Genomic DNA, 19691 nt, shown 5'->3' with positions numbered 1-19691 from the left:
TGGGCTTTCACCACAGGGCTCATCCTGTGCCTCGGCCCTTTAGGGTTCTCCGGTTCCATCTGCTCCAGGAGCCGGGGTCTGCCCCCTCCTCGCGGCAGGTCCGTGGCGGCTCACTCCAAGCACGGCTGTGCTAATGGCCCCGATCGCCGCTCCGCACTAATTGCTCCGGATCGTTATAATCCCATTAACTCGGCCCATGTGGCACTGACGGGAGCGGCAGCCGCGCTCCCCGGACCCTTTAAGTCGTGCGGGGCGGTGCCTCCGCAGCGCTGACGCGGGCGCGGGGCGGCGCTCTGGGCGGGGCTGCTCCCTCCCCGCTTGCCCGCATCCCTCCCGTTCCAGATCCTTCTGGAAGGGCAGCGCCGCCCGAGCCCTGCCGGAAAGAGCCGAGGCGGCGCCGGGGCCGGGCGGGCTCCCGCCGGCGGCGCCTGCGCACGGCGGGCCCGCTGCCGGTTGGTGCTGGCGCTCCGCAGTGGGGGAGCGGCGGGCGCGGAGCCGCGGCCGGTCCCAGTCCCAGTTCCCGCGGCGCGCGCGGAGCACCGGGCGCAGCCATGTCTGTGGTCGGCATCGACCTCGGCTTCCTCAACTGCTACATCGGCGTGGCGCGCAGCGGCGGCATCGAGACCATCGCCAACGAGTACAGCGACCGCTGCACCCCGTGAGTACCGGCGCGCCGGGCCCCGCCCGCCGGGGGCTGCCCCGCGCCTTCCCCCCGCGGGATCCCCCTCCCGCCCCGGCGCCCGCGGCTGTGCCGGCCGAGCCGGGAGCCGGGAGAGTGCTCCTTCCCGGGAGTGCGTGTGCTGGGGAAACACTCGTATTTCTGTGTGCGTCCCGGCTCCTGGCGGTGCGTGTCCTTGAAATCCCGCGCCGTGCTGCTGGAGGAGCGGCGCGGCTCCACGGGCACGGCGTATTCCTGTCTTTGCAGCGCTTTGGTTTGGGGTAGCCAAAGATCTCCGTGGAGTGCATGTGTTTCCCCAACTCTGGAACGGCTGCCAGGGCTGGGAGCGTTTCCATTAACAATTACATGAGTGGTAGCGAGACTGGCGAGGAGGAGGAGGAGGAGGTTGATTCAGCAGGGAAGCGGCGCGATGAGTTAGTTCCCTCTCCTTAAACCTGTTCTTACTTGCACCACATCTGCTGGCCCTGGAATACCGAGGTCTGGCGAGGAAGGCGCGGGGGGGGGGGGGGGGCCCGGGGGCAACGTCCGTGATGATGGGAGACGCAAGAGTAGGTGGAGATTTTGCTTCTCTGTTTCTATGGGATACGTCTAGGATTTTTACAGCTCCATCTGTGCATAATTTTGAAGGAGGATTCAGGAATTCGTGTAAAACTCATAAAAATCGGGGGCTGGATGGTGCTTTCCTTTTTACAAAGCGACTTGTAGCCAACAGAGAAAGCTGTTTCTGCTGTGAGAGACTCTGTAGTAACTCCGGCACTGCTGCCCTGATCCTGGAAAAATGTAGGTGTAGGTTTGCTTTCTAAAAAGTTGTATTTTAAAAGCGCAAAGAAGTTGATGGCCAAAATGCATGGCGTCTGTTTTAGTGGGAATACTCTTTAAAGTTTTTTACTATTTAGAAAAATATATTTCTCATATTAACTCTCGGGGCGTAATTATCCTCTTGTACTAGATATGCAGTGAAGACCTGAAATTCTGTGGCCTTTCAAATGCAAAGTATCCCATGAAATTGTTGCCCAGAGAATCCTCAGGCAGCTGCAGTTTCCTTCCTCCTTGTGACGAAGAGCATTTCCAATTCTTAGCTATTTTTGGAGTGTGTTCTTTGCAGGTAGGCTTACCTGCATTTAATGTTTTTCACACTACTGTCTGATTAACTGTACTTTCAAGATACTTGCAAAATGATGATGAAATAGGTCAAGTTAGCAATTACAGCATCTGGAGTGCACATGTACTTAAAGACAGTAGCTGTCACACTTAAAGTAGTATTTTCCTTGGCCTTTTCTGTCTCAAAATGTAGTAATACAGGAGAATTTGAGGAATGTCTTTTCTAATATTATTGTCTTGAGACAAACCAAACAAAGGTAAAGGGAAATGTAACAGGTTCATTACTGTTATGTAAGTTTATCATAGTAGCTAAATCTTTACTTCAAGTGGGATTTGAGTGGTGCAGACAGATCCAATTCTTAAATCAAAACTTCTCTTACTGTACATAGCAACACAGTAAATGAGCCTCTTATTTAAATGTTCCTATAGAGGTGCTCACATCGTGCAAGGACTTGAATTAGCTTTTAGTTAACTACATCCTATAATCCAGTGCTTGGGATTGTCGGTGTTTGTAAAACCATGTATCATACCGGAAGCTTTAGCACAAATACTTTACAAAAAAAGGAAAAATGTTCTGTCAATAAGCCATGCATTTCAGTAGAACTTGGATATTTCCTGGCTTTTGGCCCTGTATCTCTTTGAAAGTTTACTGACACTTGACTTCTCCTGAACTGGGAACTTCAGCAGATCTGTTGAGCACGTTTCCAGCGCTTCTGGCACATTAAACTCATGGCAAATGGCCCTTTCAGGTGCTTTGCCTCACCACTGTGGTTTTTTGGAAAAACAAGACAGTTGTTGATAGCTCATAAGTTACTTCAGACCAGGTGTAATTAATGTGATCACTCGCTGTAATTAAGATGATGTAATAAGGAATCTTGGAAACTACTGAATGGTTTGAAGCCAAGGAGGGCACATGTATTTTTTTGACATCTCTGCTTCTCAGCGGAGGGAGGAAGAAACCATCCATCCCTCTGTGCTGGAAGTGAGTAATTGAAGTAAACCCTGGCAGGAGCTGTGGTGGCTCTGAGTTGGTGCTTCGTGCTGTGCATGTGGTAATGTACAAGTAATGCTCTCTGTCGGCAGAGGCAGATTCCTGCACTGAGAAGGTGTGATGCAATAGCATTGGTGTGTAAACCATTTACTTACTTTGGAAATTGCTCATTTATCCGACTTTCCTTAATTATCACAAAGAGTAATTGGCAACTGTAGTGCTGTGACATCAAAAATTGTAAAAGTTGTTTGTGGAAGCTGAACTACGTGTTTGAAAATGTAGGGTAATGCTTCGTGTGTATGCAGCAGTTAAATCTGGAGAGGGTTTTGGATGTCAGAGAGAAGAGATTGCTAGAAAATACTATCAAATTGCTGTGCCCTCAGTGATGGAGAGAAAGCAGGAAGCAATCTGCTAGAGTGACCTTTATATATTCATCAACGATTGCATTTGAGCTGTGTGAAATCTGCGTTCCTCTGTTGCTTACTCCTGAATGGTTGTAGCCAGATCTCTTGCCTTTTAGGCAGGAGTTGTATTTCAGGTCTGTGATACAAAGGTGTGGTGTTAGTAACTTGCAGAAAAAAAAAAAAAAAAGAACATTTCCCAAGGCAGTGATGAGGGACCAGATGGTGGCTGGGACCTGAGGCAGCCTTTGCTGATCCAAGAAGCTGCAAGGAGCTGTGGATTTCAGTAGAGCTTCCCAAGCCCGGGGTGCGTGGGAGCTGTCCCCAGATCTCTCCCCTTCTGCCTGTTTGCGGCGTGTGCCTGCTAGTCCTCAGTAGTGGATGCACTTAACAGCTTGTTCAGCTCCGGTGGGCTTAGATGGTTTGTGGGCTCTTTAATTGTTGTCTTAGGATTGTTGCTAAGAGCTCTTAGAGTGAAAATGTGTCCCTGTCTGACTCAAGAGTTGTTGAGTCGAGAGAACCTGACTGCTAAAGTTCAGGGGTTTGAATTAAATCTTATGTTTTTACCTGTGACCCAGAAGTAACTATCAGTGCCTTTCCTTCATGATAAGATCTGTAGAACATACAAGCTTTTTTTGCAATTAGAATGACAACAGTTGAAATTGCTTGCTGTTTCTAAACTAGTTTACAAAGAACAAAATAACTATAATTCTGCTTCAGATTCTGGTGTGTCATCCAGTAGTGCTGTTACTTAACACATCCATGTTCGGCTGCTTGAATTCTTGTGAGTGTTCTAAAGTACCATGGAACTATTTTACAATGTTTTTTTTTACAGCTGAATTTTTTTTTTTTTTTAGAGCATGTATATCTTTAGGATCCAAGACCCGAGCTATTGGGAATGCAGCAAAGAGCCAGGTAAATGGATCAAAAACTTTTTAGGCTAGTAAACAAGTTCATCTTGGAGAATATTGTCCTGGAGTAGTTTCTTCTGATAGTTTACATACTGTGTTTGTTGGGATTTGTTTTCATCCTTTCTTTGGTTAGAAGCTTGTCCTGAAAATAACTAGGTTAAAACACTGATGAGTGAATAGGTGTGGGGAGGCTTGACATCCAGATGGGATCTGAACTAGAGGAGAACTTCAAAAGGAAGGGAAATGTCTTAATTTGTTGAAGGTTCATTTAAGGTTAATGTAGGTAATAGCTTCATTAGTTCCTGCAGGCAGCCACTGCAACAATACAGGATCTTAGATATTGCATGCTGTAAAAGAAAGCTCCTTTAAAATAAAAAGTACAGTGAAAATCGATGGCAGCAAGTTGATAGATGTTACAGAGAGAAGTACATTTGAATTTTTTTAATAGAGGCCATAGATTAAAAACTAGATGATTCTTTCTCTTTCCTCACACTTTGCTTCCCAGCGAATGTGTGGGGCTTGACAGTGGTCTGTGTGTGCGTTAAGCCCAACATAAGAAATGCCTTTCTGCACAGTCCTCTTTATCAGAGTTTCATGGGTAATGAAAATATCTTTGCCACAGATCATCACAAATGTAAAAAATGCGGTACATGGTTTCAAAAAACTCCATGGAAGAGCGTTTGAAGATCCTTACATACAAGCTGAGAGGGCCAAACTTCCCTATGAACTTCAGAAGATGCCAAATGGCTCCGTTGGAGTAAAGGTGAGTGAGAGCTTTGGGTGGAATCTCTCCAGTGGTAGGGATGAGCACTTTGGGGCTTTGTCACTTCCTGTGTGGTCACTTACATTTTCCTTAAGAAAATTAAATACATTCCTGTGACATCCCTGTGTCTCTACATAAGTCCTGTACTTTCTCCAAGATGTCCATTGAGGTTTCTCATCAATCGTACTAGTTTCCATAGTCACATTAGTAGCTTTTCACTTCATCTTACTAGATTTACCTTCAAATCTGTATAATTACAGTGTGAGATTATTAGTTCCCATCAGACATTCAGAGACTAAGTGTCAGGAAAACAATATAACGCTCTGAATATGAAATTTGAAGAAATTACTTTTAATTTGCTTCCAAACGAAATGGCAGGAGTGCTTGGGATTGCTGGAGAAATGGTAGCTTGTTAGAAATTTGGGACACACAACCTCCCATGAAGGCTGAGGACTCGACTGTGTTCCCTGAGCAGGGCAGGACTGTTGGAATTGCCTCGTTTACACCTTCCCTCCCTCCTTCCCTGCTCCTGAGTGACTGTTGCAAGAAGCAGATGTTCCTTGGGTTTGCTCCAAAACTTGTATTTTTAGCTTGTGTTATAGGACAAAGTGATCCTATGTGTAATGTGCTTTTTTGTTGTTGTTTTTTAAATTTAAAAAATACAGAAATACTGTATCATTGTGAATAGTCCCTTGGAATAACTGAGGTGTTAATCTTCCCACAAAAAAAAACCAATCTGAACTGTTCAAGATTTGTTGCAGTAAGCACAAATCAATTGATAGGGAGTTGCTTGTGTCTAGAGCCTGGTGTTAAATGGGTCTCAATGCTCAACATGTCAAATAAAGTCCAAATGGCACATCTTGAGAGCAAAGTTGAGATGATTGATCACAGAATCCCAATGCTGTGTCTCAGGTGAGGTACCTGGATGAGGAGAGACTGTTTGCAGTGGAACAGATCACAGGAATGTTGCTGGCCAAACTGAAGGAGACTTCGGAAAGTGCTTTGAAGAAACCAGTGGCTGACTGTGTGATTTCAGTAAGTTGTGATATAATTATTGCAATCCATAGACAGCTTTATGCAAGCTAGGACCATTTATTATACCATGGTGCAATGGTAAGTAGTACAAGTAGTGGATAGAAATCATATCCCCAAAAATGGGCCTTTGTTACAGGTTTTCCAAATGAGAATCCTCCTCGAAGCACGTGTGCGGAGATGAAGAAGTCGTTAAACCAAGAGTGGGTTTTCAGAAAGAACATAATACTTAAGCTGGTCCAGTCTGTCTGTCTCCAAGGGCTACATACAGTATTTCTGATTACTGCAGTTTGTTCCAAATGGGAGCTGTCCTAGGGGCAAACATATCCTCCTTGCTTCCAAAGAGCCTTCCTACATTCGTGTTAAATTTCTTTGTTACATGGTTGAGCACTGTTGTAGTGCAGTTGAATCGCCTGAACTTAGGGCTCTGAGGGTCATGCTGATAATTTGACAAGCCCAAACTAGTTGACTTTTTATTTGGTTGGTTTGCTCATGTTTTTTTAGCTGGTGTCCTTACCCACGGGGTAAGGGTGGAGCTTGAAGATGTTTTGTTCCTGATACAAAGTCTTGTGTCTGCTTTTCACATGGTCTTTGTTTACTGGCCCTGGGGAGAAGTTTGAGCATGAAGGATTGCAGTTACCCCTTCTCTGTCAGAGGGAGACATGGGAACTGGAAAGCTGTGTACTTCAGCTGTTAGAAATCTGCTTTGATGTTTTTTCTTTCTTCCTTATGGCATACAAAGATACTGGGAGAATACCTCCCACACACAGGGATCCCTGGCAATGCCCCACAGTGGTAGCCAACAAAACACAAAGTGAATGGAGCTCTCCATCTGCTGAAGAGGTGCCAAGTGATTGCAGCCAGATCCTAAATGGGCTCTGATTGTGCTGTGGCTATTTTTGGTGGCACTGAACCTTGTAGCACACTGTAAGCTGGAACTGGTGAAAGTGATATCTGAAAAATGGATACAGGTTCAAGTTTAATTCCAGCATTGCTGCATTGTTTCTGCCATTGACTTACTTTGAGGCTATGTGTGAATATTTGTTGGGTTGACTTTGTCCTGCACAAATGTTTCCAGAAACTGGTGAAGATTTTAAGATGACTCATCAGAAGAATCTGAAAAAGCATTTTCAGGATATTTTTTTTGGTGTGTGTTAAAATCTGCTTTATTTAAGACAACCCTGGATGCCACTTCATTTTTGTCATATTCTGAACTTTTAATTAAAATATGCACTAAAATAAATTACCTAGCTATTTATTTTATTCAGGCTGCCTTATTAATTTGAGGGTAGCTTATAACAGTTTCTTGTGGTAATGACATTTATAGGGTAGCTTGATGGGCAAGTCTAATTTCTTTAAATTAAAAAATCCATATCCCGTAATATCCTATGTCATTATTTTTGGAAACAGGTCCCTAGTTTCTTCACTGATGCTGAAAGAAGGTCTGTAATGGCAGCTGCACAGATTGCTGGATTAAATTGTCTGAAGCTGATGAATGAGACTACAGCAGGTAAAGGGCTGGAAATTTTTTTGTCCTTTAAGGCCATTCAGGCTGTTGAATGTGAGGGTGATGACACACTGCTGTTACACAATTAGGAGCTTGGGAGAGAGCTGTCCAGGCTAGTACTGCCCAATCCAGCTTGGGAACTGGAAACACAGCAGTGGGGTGGTGTGCAGCATTCAGGAGGCACAGTGAGAGCTGGGGTTTGCTAACCTGAGCACAGTCACACTTGGGAATAGCTTTGGAAATAAACCTGGGATCTGTGCTTAAAGTTGTGGCAGTCCTGTCAGCTGTAGCAATGGCACAACTGTTTCTATAAAGTAATTTACTTTCCTCTTCTGTGGTTTTGGTGAATTCTAGGGTAGAGCATAGAAGTACGTAACACTTCATGGGAACTAAAGTTGGAGCTGCTTAAATCAGTAATTTTTATTTTTCTTGATTCTCTTTGCTTTTAGAAAGTCTCAGACAGCTTTCCAAGTGAGTGCTGGCAGTGAAATCTTAGATCTGAGTAAATTAGTCTTCCAAAACATTTCTTTATTTCTTGGGCATGCTTGAATTTTGCAAAGCTAAGGTAAAAAATGCTGAAAGTAAGGCAATTCAAGGGAGAGTCTCAATCTGTGCAGTTTCACAAATTGCGCAGTGTTAATTTGGGTACAAGCACAACTGAAATACAGGGTGAGTCTTTATTAGTGCTAAACCTTCACTTGACATCTCTTTTCCTCTTGTCAATGAAAAATGTGTTCTCAACGTGTTTGTGGCATTTGAATAGAGTTATGAAGGTGTTTAGAAAGGGTGAACGTGGGTAGTGTCTGTCTCTTGGTAGTGCTTTCAATGTGTGGTCTGCAGCTGTGTGTGGCTTCCCCTCACTTCCATGGGTTGGTGTTTTCCAGTTGCATTAGCCTATGGAATATACAAGCAAGATCTGCCAGCCTTGGAAGAGAAGCCAAGAAATGTGGTCTTTGTAGATATGGGGCATTCTGCATATCAGGTTTCCATCTGTGCTTTTAACAAGGGAAAACTGAAGGTAATCTTTCAAGTCATACATTAAAAGCCTGAAGTATTTAAAACTCAAAATAGTGCTCTGTGGAAAGATTAGTTTTTCTAAAAAAAAAGGTCTGTAGAAAGTATTTTTTAAAGACAAATACAAGTAGAATACAAAACCTCTCTGTTAAATTTTAGCTATCTCAGCAAGTCAGTTTTTGTAAAATGCAGAAGTGAAGCATCCTAAAGTGTGTTTTGGAAAGTGCTTGATAATTAAGCACGCTGCAGAGTTTTTGTGTCGTTATATCCCTGAAATACTTGCATATTCAGGGAGCCTCCTAAGTGTTGTAGATGTGCAGCTGACTCACTCGTGGGAAATTCTTGAACTGTCTTAGTCGCTCCGAGATGTTGGGGTTCTTTTGTGCCATCCATGACAGTTCAAAGTCTAAATCCAGTAGGATGTGAAGTAAAACTGAGCAGTCTTTGTGCTTCCTGGTTTGGAGACTTCTGCCTGTGACCTACTAATGGCTGAATGCTTTTGTGGACCTGTCTCTGGTAGCCAAATGTCACCTGTGGCACCTCTTGCTGCACTGAGTAAATGACACAGAACAAGCAATGTCTGATAATTTCTGATCTCGTTCTTTGACTCCTGCCAGGTCTTGGCCACGACCTTTGACCCTTTCGTAGGTGGTAGGAATTTTGATGAGGCTTTGGTAGATTACTTCTCTGAAGAATTTAGGACAAAATACAAACTGAATGTAAAAGAGAATCCCCGAGCACTGCTGCGATTGTATCAGGAATGTGAGAAGCTCAAGAAGCTGATGAGTGCGAATGCGTCTGACCTTCCACTCAACATCGAGTGCTTCATGAATGACCTGGATGTCTCCAGTAAGATGAACAGGTACTGGCTGCTGTTGCCACTGAGGGGCAGGGGTTTGTGGTCTCTGAGCAGCTCAGTAACACCAAACACTCTCCCTGCCCTGCAGAGCTCAGTTCGAGCAGCTGTGTGCTGCCCTTCTGGCCAGAGTGGAGCCTCCTCTAAGAGCAGCCATGGATCAAGCCAGTAAGTAGAAGTAACTTGAGGTACTGCTAGTAATCCAGTCATTCTTGATCTCTTTAATGATTAACTTTTCAATGTATTTTTGTATTTATTAGAATTGCAAAGCTAAATACTGAAAAGTTAAATGTAAGTTCCATTCATATGCTTGCCATGAATGCATGATACCATTCCCACCTCATTTAGTGCACATGCTACTCTGCAACCTTGATTATTGACCCTCGTTCACCCTGTGTCATGGAAAAGGTTGGGACTCTGAATTTATTAAAAAAGCACAAAACAACCAAACCAAAATGATGATGGTAAAAGATATTACACTTTACTGCAACCTTCTGGCCAGCCTGTTCCATGTGATACTTACATGTCCTCACTGACCTGGTAATTTGGCAGTATATTCTTAAAATGAATTACCTAAAGCATGTGCAAATAACAAAGTAACTTTTTTTTTTTTTTTTTTTGCCTAATGTAGTGTAAAGGAGAGAATTAGACTTTACTAGGAAGGGTTTTACCCCCAGTTCCAGCAGCTTCACCTAAAAGAGAGGGAAGAACTCTGCTGATGACCTGGCTTGGCTAGATAGCGGGTACGGGAAATAAAAACCTGAGTAACTACTGAGGAGAGCTGTTCATGGACTGACAGTTGTTTGAGATGACTTCATACACATACCCTGATTTCAGAATTAAAAAGTTAACCTTCAAGTACAATCTGCTATTTATTAGATATACTGACCTAAAAGGTTTTCTCTTTTGGCAAGCAAAATTAAGCCAGACATAAAATGAGATCTACTTGGGTTTCGTTTTGTTGGTTTTGTTTGGGAGAGTTCAGGTATTGTCCAGTAGTGCAGAAGACCCAATTTCACCCTTCTGGAGTTCATGCACAGCAGAAAGGGGATGCACATGGACAACACACTTTAAAGAACAGCTGTTTTCATTGATGCTTGGCTTCTGCATTTCCCAGGTTTATGCAACTAGAAAACTTTGTAGCCTACAGGAGGGACAAAAAGTTACAAAGATCTTGTCAGCCATGAAATATATTTATTGTCACAGTGTCTAGATAATAAGAGAACTTTTCTCTTTTTTCCTTTTTTTTTTTTTTTTGTCCAAAGATAGCTTTTTGATATCTTGATGATAACTTAAGGGCATGCACTCTCTTTTCTAGAACTTCAGCGTGAAGATATCTACAGTATAGAAATAGTAGGTGGGGCTACTAGAATTCCAGCAGTGAAGGAACAGATCTCTAACTTTTTCTGTAAAGAGATAAGCACCACGCTAAATGCTGATGAAGCTGTTGCAAGAGGCTGTGCCTTGCAGGTATAGTTTCTGAAATAAAACTTTAGTATCGCTTCTTTAACATCATGTACTAATGAAATACAGCTAACCACAAGCAGAAGGTACTACAGCTGAAACAAGATATGGAGGGTTACTTGCTCTTTAGCTAATTCATGACAGTGACCATGTCAGAAACCAGTCTGTTGCATTCATTAATTTGCTGCTGTGTCATGTTAGAAGGATGGGCTTGTTAGAGACCTGTTAAATTTGAGGACCCAAATTCTGCTGTTCCACTTCTGTGTAGTCACTGGGAACCTTTGCTGGGTATCTTTACTGAAAATCACTGAGGAAGTAACATCTGTTACTTAAATGGTTCAGTTTAATTAACTGCAGGAAGTTTCTGTTAAAAAAAAGAATTCTGTGATAAGCAGAACCTCCATATGACCTATATCATAAGTCTTAATTCTTGTACTTGCTATTTATTTGACTATGCTGAACATACGAACATAATAAAACTTCGGTCTTTTTTTTTTCCTAGTGTGCAATTCTTTCTCCAGCTTTTAAAGTGCGTGAGTTTTCCATCACAGATGTTGTTCCTTACTCTATAACATTGAGATGGAAATCATCTTATGAAGAAGGAACAGGGTAAGTTGTACAGTGCCTACAAAACAGTGTGTTTGGATATAAAGAAAAGTGTTGAGCTGTGGAAAAAAACAGGCCTCAGGCTTTGAAGCTGTCATGCACTTGAACACTTGAAATTTCAATTTTCTTCTTTTGCATTTTACCTTTTGGGTTCCAGTTACTGCTTAACAACTGGAAATACAAGTAATTAAAATGTTGGAGTGAAGTTGCCTAATTCTTAGTAAGTGTGACATAAAATGCTTTGACACCGAGAGACCTTCAACCTCCAGCTCTTGTTAAAAACTGACTTAAACTACATGATTGTTGCTTGGTTAGCAGGGCTGCTGATCTTTAACATACCTTGACTTTGATTATCTGTGAACTTAGAGGTTTAATGGTACTTAATGTTTTATTGCTTTAGTGAGTGTGAAGTCTTCAGTAAGAACCATGCTGCTCCATTCTCAAAAGTAATTACTTTCCACAAGAAGGAGCCTTTTGATTTGGAAGCTTACTATACCCATCCACAAGAAGTGCCTTATCCTGATTCCAGAATAGGTAAGGACACGAATAAAAACCCCATCCCTAACTCCCACTGATACAGGAAACAGGGGTTCTCCTTTCTTGTAAGATATGTTACTTCCATATTTTCTAGCTTACAGAAAAGCTTAGGCCCTTTAGAAAGGCTCAGCACAGGCTTGTTGGTTTAAATGTAGTGATCAAACCATATTGACATCTCTGACAGTTTGTAAAAAAAATTCTGCATTCTTCCTTCTGTCTATCTTTACAGTTTCTGAATGCTTCAAAAGAAAGAGGCACAAAGAGTTTAGTGCTCTATTGTCTGGTTCTTTCAGTCTCTATAAAATTGATAGGGATCTTATGTGCCTGCTAGCTTGGATTTTTCAAAGCAATTGGATCAAAGGAGCTGTTGCCTGTCTGGACAGATAACTTGTCTAGTGCTATCTGTCATGTCTTTTTCTGTTAATCTGAGAATATAAAAGATAGGTGTTTCCTCAATTTAAGCATCTGTAGTAGAGTCTAAGGAATTAGATGGTACAAATAAGTTTCTTGGTAGCTAATGCTACCTTACTTGCAGTTATTAGTAGACTCCTTGGGGTCTTTAATTCATATTTTTATTCACTGATTTATGAATCAGATACAAACTTGGTGCTGTCTGTTGGGCTGTCTATGCAAGAAGTCTGTGGTCTTGAGGAAGAAACATTCTCCTTTACATGTGCACATCATCTACACTTAAATTTTCAGCAAGTTGCAGAATAAGTATCAACCCCACTGCTTTCAGAAACCTTGCTAAGCACTGTTCATTCTCCAAAAGCTGTAGTGCAGCCATGTTATCAAATTCAAACAGAATCTTTTCTCTCTGTTAACATTTTAGTTTCCAGTGTGAAGTTTGAGTTACATGTACAAAAGAAACCATTTGAGATTAATCAGAGTAGTTTCTCTAGTGTGATGGTTACAGAAGGCAACAGAGAAGTAGAACACCTAGTAAAGTACTGTCTTGTTTCTTTATGAAATACAGATAAAGCAAAAACATCTTACTAATTATCAGTGAACTGATAATAATTGGGGAACCAGCTTTTAGTTTATCTACCTGCAGCTTACATCGTAGGATTGTCAGCTAAGTAGAAAGTTTCCAAATAGTTTCAGTTACATGAAGTCACTGTTTAAATTAACACCCTTAAAGGAATGTGGAATGTGTTTGGCTTTTTTTTCTTCTTTCTCTGCTTTTTGGGACAACAATTAAAGTCATCTCTGTTGTTTCCAAGGGCGTTTCACTATTCAGAACGTTGGTCCCCAGCACGATGGTGACAACTCCAAGGTGAAGGTGAAAGTGCGCGTCAATATCCACGGCCTGTTCAGCGTGGCCAACGCGTCCATCATAGAAAAGCAGAGCTTAGAGGGGGATCACAATGACACACCCATGGACACTGAGTCATCAAGTAAGAGCCAAGGCAGAGATGAAGAGCTGGTATGTAAAGCTTGTAAATATCTCCACTGTCATTCTGACAACAGAGCCGATAATTGCAGGTTAAGTCACCGTGTTTCGCTTCTGACAGTTACTGCTTCTCCACCCTTAAATTGCTTCTTCACTTGTGTAACACATTTCTTCATGTTGATTACTAAAGTACTGGTGAAGTGTGGCACTAAGAAAAATGAATGGAAAAACAGATTCTAAAAAAATTAGTTAATTTTTTCATTGTTCTTTATCATCTCTCTACTACTCTTAGCATTATCTAGTGTTGCTAGTAAATGGCAGCATATTTAATGAGATCTCTTGACAGATTAATTCTAGAGGTTTGCTTTTCCTCACAAACTGTTTTCAATGAGTAAAAAACACATGTTATTTATTTATATATGGAAAACTTCACTGTCTCCCTAGAGTAGCTCCCTGTGAGGTGCAGCTGTACCCCTTGGCAGTGCATAGTTGAGAACTGGATGCCAGGGAACCCTTTGGAGCTGGAAACAGCAGTAGCAGTGCTGGCCCCAGCAGCCTTTCTCCTAAGATTTGGCCTTAGCTTCTCCCACTTTAGTTGGATATCCTACAGGAATTAGAGCAAATGGTTACACAACTAGCATTACATAATTGATATAGCCAACTTCTTAAATACTACGCTGCTTTCCAGGAATGTGAGCATATTTGAAATGCTGAGCATGATGCAGTTCCTTGTGGGCAAGTGCTCCATCTGTGGCTTTGTAATCAAGTGAGCAAAGGTTGGAAGTGCTAGAGCTGGCATTTAGTGTAAGAGGCATGTGGAGCTTACTAGGAGTGTGCTGAGTTCAGTGTGAGTAGCTGCTTCCCTGCTCAGACTTTCCATTTGCAGCACTTCATTCATCTAACACATCTTCTGTTTTACAATGGTGCTTGTCAGCAATTACCTTTCAGTATTGAGGATGATACCATCGACTCTGAGGAGGAGGTTTGTGGTGTAAATGTGTCCTATTTTCCCCTCTCTAGCTATTTTCTGTAGGCAAAGCAGTTCCTCCCAGTTGTTGGCTTTTCTGTGTGAACAGTAAGAACAGTAAAATGAGGATTTACATTTTACTTTTTCTATTCTGAAGTGGCAAAACTTCAAATTTGGTAAAAGTAGCCTTCTTTTTTTCCGCTTTAAATGGCAACATAGGCACCTGTGTTAGAGTTTGAAATCCTCAGATAACTTTTTTCATTTTGCAGAACTAGTAGTAAATTACTTCACCTGCATATGTAGTTTGTGAATCCAGAAATATTAATTCCTTGTAATGGAGGCAGTCTCGGACCTTTCAGGCTTTGGTTGCCACTCGTTAGTTATTAAGGCTCTGGATCTCTGAGTATTAGGATCATCCTGAAAACTTCAGACTTAACCATTACTGTGTCATTTAAAGTGTTTTTCGGTGATGACATGGAGTTGTAATCCTTAAACCAAGTGATCTGCACTAGTAATTCAACAGACTTTCAGATTGTTAAATTTGGAATAAGGCATAGGTGACAAACTTACTGATAAATTTAAGTGAGGCTGTCTTTATTTTGGGTGGCAAGGAGGGAAGATAGTTGCACTCCCAAGAGGTTACTACTACTACAGCTAATTTTTATTGATGCAAGTGATAATTGCAATGATTAAATTACTTCTGCTTTGGGTTGCAAACTTTAAAGTTTAGGTCAAAAATGATAGGAGGTCAAAGTTCTGGCTGTTCCATAGAGAACCCATTGTTGTTGCCTGTGTTGGTGGTGTGTTGCTAGAATGTTCTTTGATTTCATTTTATATGTATTTGTTTCTAGTTAAAGTGAGTATTCACAAGGCTCAGTGTAATTATGTAATGGGGACGGACAGCAACATTGAGCAGCAGAGTCGAATTTTCATTTAATTTGAAAGATATAAATACAAACACTACATCAAAATGCCTGTTTAAACAAGGTGAAGCAAAAATTTTTAAGATTGATGCTGAAGTTCATATGTTGTCTATGATCTACTGTAATTGATAATCAGTCCTAAATCTTACAGCAAACTTTTGCATTCAGTTATGTAACTCTCGGCAGGATAAAATGCAGGTTGATCAAGAAGAAGGTGTGCAGAAAAGTCAAGCTGAACAACAGAACCAAGCAGATGAGGAAGCAGAAAATGCTGGAACTGAAACAAAGGTTTGTATTCAGTGTTGATTCGACATTTTTCGCCCAGTATTCTCACACTTACTGATTTTACAATTTGCAAAACATGGGACTGTATTTAGAGGAGAGCTGTGTTGAAATGGTTCAAGTAAGGAATCCTGCCATAGCACTTCCATTTTCAACTTAGCATGATTAAGACTTTGAAGTAGGTGTCTGTTGTTTAACCTGGTTTTGTAATGGTGATGGAATTTAGGGAGATTAGGAAACATTGTGTAGAATAATATGCAGTGCTTTAAGCTTTTGAACAAGTTTTCTTAACAGCTCTTTAAAGAAGTTAAATTTCACCCGTTCCATTCAAAACGAAGGTGGCAGTGATTTTGAATACAGAGGAATAATTAGGTGCTAATTTACATAAGATTAATTTGTAGCTGTCTTAACTAGTTTCATTTGTCTCTCTTTTTTGAGCATAAAGGTAGTAATATTTGGATTCTTAGTAGTGTCTCTCTCTTCATAGGCTGCTTCTGGAGAAAAGCAAGATCAACCACCCCAGCCAAAGGCTAAAACAAAAGTTAAGAGTATTGACCTCCCTATACAGTCAAGCCTCTATAGGCAGCTGGGACAAGATCTGATCAATTCCTATATAGAAAATGAGGTGAGCAGCATGAACAAATGACCACTCAATGTCACTGTAAATAAGTAACTAAAAATATTTGCAACCATTGACTTACATAATTTAGAATTCTTCAGGGGTTTGCCCTTAATTGTAAGGGGTTTTGTTTTGGTTGGGGTTTTTGGTGAAATGACTCAATTTCACTAGACTTAACTTAGCCCATTGTGCTTGTGCTTGTAGTGATGACTTACACAGAGGTGAACATTTTTATCAGTAATTGTGAATTATCAGGCCTCTGCCAAGTTCTCTGGTACAGTTTCAAGAGTAGTCACTAAGCCTGACAGTTAAAATGCTTTCAGTTTTAAGTATGCCTTTCTCGACCCTAGGGGAAGATGATGATGCAAGACAAGCTTGAGAAAGAACGAAATGATGCTAAGAATGCTGTTGAAGAATATGTGTATGAATTCAGAGACAAACTGTGTGGAGTCTTTGAGAAGTTTATCACTGAAGAGGTTAGACTTGCCTATATGTTTCAGAAAAGTTCCTTTGTATTTACAACTTTTGAGTGTGTGTTCTGTGGAGGCTGCAGCGGTCTCTTGGACTAGTTTGGAGTAAGAGATGGTTTGACTTCACAGCAGTGAAGCTCAAGTTAATGCTTACACCTGACATTTGACTTGCAGAGCTCTTTATTGCCTGAGAATTTCCTCAGTGGCAAGGAAGGATCGGGGATGCAGGCAGAAAGTAAAAACCCTATGGTCAGCATAGGAAAGTAGGACAGATCACCACGAGCTTCTGAATGGCATGAGTGGGTAGGAATAAAAAGAAAACGAACTGAGAATATGGAAGACTCTTTAAGAGGTGCTTGGGCTGTCTTAAATAGCCTCAGGACTGATTTTATAACTCTGGTAAACTTCACCTGCAAATCACAGGGCTGTCCTGCCTCTCGTCACTCTTTAAATCTTGGCTTTGAAGTCTGTTAATTACTGTTTTCCTTTGCTGTCACTTTGAATATTTTAAGCTGATGAAGCAGTCCTTTTTTGAGTAGGGTGGGTTTGTGCCAGGGAGAGAAGTCCCATTTGATGTGTTCCCTTTTGAACTGGACTGTCCATAACTTGCTTGGTAGGATTCAAACAAGCTGACCTTGATGTTGGAGGACACAGAAAACTGGCTTTATGAAGATGGAGAGGACCAGCCAAAACAAGTATACATGGATAAGCTTCAGGAATTAAAAGTAAGGTTTTAAGTTGTTTTCTAGAAAAATCATTCTTGTATGTTTGGGGCGGGGGGTGTTCAGGTTGTGCACGTTCAGTTACGAAATGAACATAATACTTAGAACTAGAGGTGCACTTTCTTTTAATATGAGTTGTGCTCTTAATTTGAAAATGGTTGAAATGAAGCAGACTGTCACTCATGATAATAGATTTAATTGCTATGGGAATTTTCTGTCAGACTTACAGTCTGAAAGAGGCTTTTGAGTAGCTTGACTGCTCCTGGGTAATGAGAATTGCACTCCAGAATATATATTCTGGTTTTCCTGTTCTCAGTGGTCTTCTATAGATGTATTGGAAGACCAATTTTTGGCTCTAATATCCAACAATAAAGGCTCTGGAGTGCTTTAACAGTAGCTTCCATTGTATAATTTGATTATTAATGACAAACACCCCCTAAATGATTCAGATTTTAATGATCTGATGGGGGAGATATGAGTTGTGATGAATTACTACCTTCACGTTGAAGTATGTCTCTAGTCCTTGGGCTCCAGCTGTTTACTCTCCAGTCAGATTTCCTCTGGGGGAGGGATAACTGATGGAAACAGCAGTGTAGATCCAAGCAACTGCCTGGATACCAGTATTCAAGAAAAGGAAAAAGCAAACAGTGGATAAAATCAGAAGTTTTCAGATGAACTACTTGAAAATTAAAGCATCCATTAAAGCCTGACTGTTTCTGTTCCAAATGCTCTTTTTGCAGAAAACTGCAAAATACCAGCCTATTAAGGACAGTCACTATTCCTGTGTTTAAACGTCTGGTTTTTTGGTTGTTGGACTAAAGCAATATTCAAAGACTTAGCTCTTTGGGTGGGTGAGAAAAGGAGTTTCAGGCAGCCTTCCTTCCCATGCTGCATTGTATTCTTAGACCAGACTAAAGGAAGTACGTGTTTTGTAAAGACCTTTGTGCTTATTACTCCAGAAATTTGGACAGCCTATCCAGGAAAGATGCATGGAACACGAAGAGAGACCAAAAGTTCTAAATGAACTGGGAAAGAAGATTCAGCTCCTTATGAAAGCAGTAGAAGCATACAAAAATAAGGTAAAGCCAAATTATTTAGCTGTTCAATGATTATAGGTGTTTTGAGTTTGGCTGTAGAGTTTTTTGTGTTTAAAAAAGTCCTGTAAAGTTACATCTTAACACTGCTTTAGAAAGGCTGTTGTACTTCTGCTCCTGAGAACTTTAAACCTGTTTTGCATTGCTAGCAAAAAAGAGCTTCTTCATGAGAACAAAAATCAAAGATTTATGTGTTTTTATGGTGGCTGGTACCACTTGAAATGGATCTCTCAATTTACAGCTGTTAGCAGTGTTTCTGTAACTTCTAAGATTAACTTAATTGGCGGAGCAGCATATTTTAATTGGTGATACAAGTATCTGTCTCTCTCCTTAGGATGAAAAATACGACCACCTAGATCCTGCTGAGATGGAGAAAGTTGAAAAATACATTAACGAGGCTATGAATTGGTTGAACAGCAAAATGAATGCCCAAAACAAACTAAGTCTAACTCAGGATCCAGTTGTCAAAGTGGCAGAAATACTAGCAAAATCTAAGGTAAAAAAAAAATCATTGTACTTGTTGCATTCTAATCAGTTTTTTCTGAACCAGATTTTGGCCTAGATCTGAACTAGAATATTACATCTGCAGAGATTTTAAAGCTATTTAAAAATCTATACAGAGGGAGCAGCAGTTTTAGCACTCTTCAGTGTGGGCTCTTGAGGTACAGTAGTCCCTCTGCACAAGCCCTTTTAAAATACCCTGAGTTATGGCACCAGGCTTCTACAGAATGGATTGTCATACAAGTTGGTAACAAATCAGAAGCTCCTCAGGTAGTGAAAGGCTTTTTTTGAAGTTTCTAACCTTGATAGAATAGAGAAGTCTAGTCCTTGACAATGAAATTCCAGGCCATTATGGCCCAGAAACAAATGAGAGACGTTGTAGTTGAGTGCAGTTGCCGAGCCACCAAATGACCTTGCTGTCTCACTTGTGTCACAACTAGGAATTGGATAGCTTCTGTAATCCTGTTCTATCCAAGCCCAAACCGAAGATAGAACCTCCCAGTGATGGGCAGTCCAAAGCCAACGGGGAACACAATGGACCAGTGAATGGACAGAGCGCTACGGAAACAAAACCTGAACCAGCAAAGGACAACCCTCAGCAGACCAAACCCCCCCGGAGAGATGGAAGTGGACTAAATCTTGCATTTCTTTTACTTCATTAAAACAGTGCAAGTAACCACAGGGTCCATTCTTTTTGTCTGGTACACACCTCAGATGTTCAGTTATTCTTAGCCAACCTTCTGTCATTTGTTGCTGAGTAGTTTTGAAAGTGTTTTATATTAAGTACACCTTAATATAATGTTCATTTCCACTGATGTTCATTTCCACTGATGCTGCTTATGTGGAGCTTTAGCCAAA

General features: G+C 41.2%; 1 protein-coding gene across 1 annotated transcript; it reads left to right on the top strand.

Moving 5' to 3' along the window:
- The first annotated feature begins 406 nt into the window (after positions 1–406).
- Positions 407–19509, top strand: HSPA4L (heat shock protein family A (Hsp70) member 4 like). Its single transcript, XM_042048558.1, is given in 20 exon segments — positions 407–658; positions 4030–4087; positions 4706–4846; positions 5759–5881; positions 7289–7388; positions 8270–8403; positions 9017–9261; positions 9347–9423; positions 10574–10725; positions 11222–11328; positions 11726–11859; positions 13086–13288; positions 15332–15433; positions 15915–16052; positions 16397–16522; positions 17134–17241; positions 18198–18317; positions 18667–18828; positions 19274–19441; positions 19443–19509. Coding segments are annotated over 20 exon segments (2532 nt in total). The 5' UTR covers positions 407–551; the 3' UTR covers positions 19470–19509.
- The last annotated feature ends 182 nt before the right edge of the window (positions 19510–19691 follow it).

The sequence above is a fragment of the Corvus kubaryi genome, unplaced genomic scaffold (genome assembly GCF_017639235.1).
Source record: "Corvus kubaryi isolate FWS band 111438036 unplaced genomic scaffold, C.kubaryi_AGA036_p1.0 67, whole genome shotgun sequence".
In the NCBI taxonomy this organism is placed as follows: Eukaryota; Metazoa; Chordata; class Aves; order Passeriformes; family Corvidae; genus Corvus; species Corvus kubaryi.
This window is presented reverse-complemented; position numbering and strand designations above follow the sequence as displayed.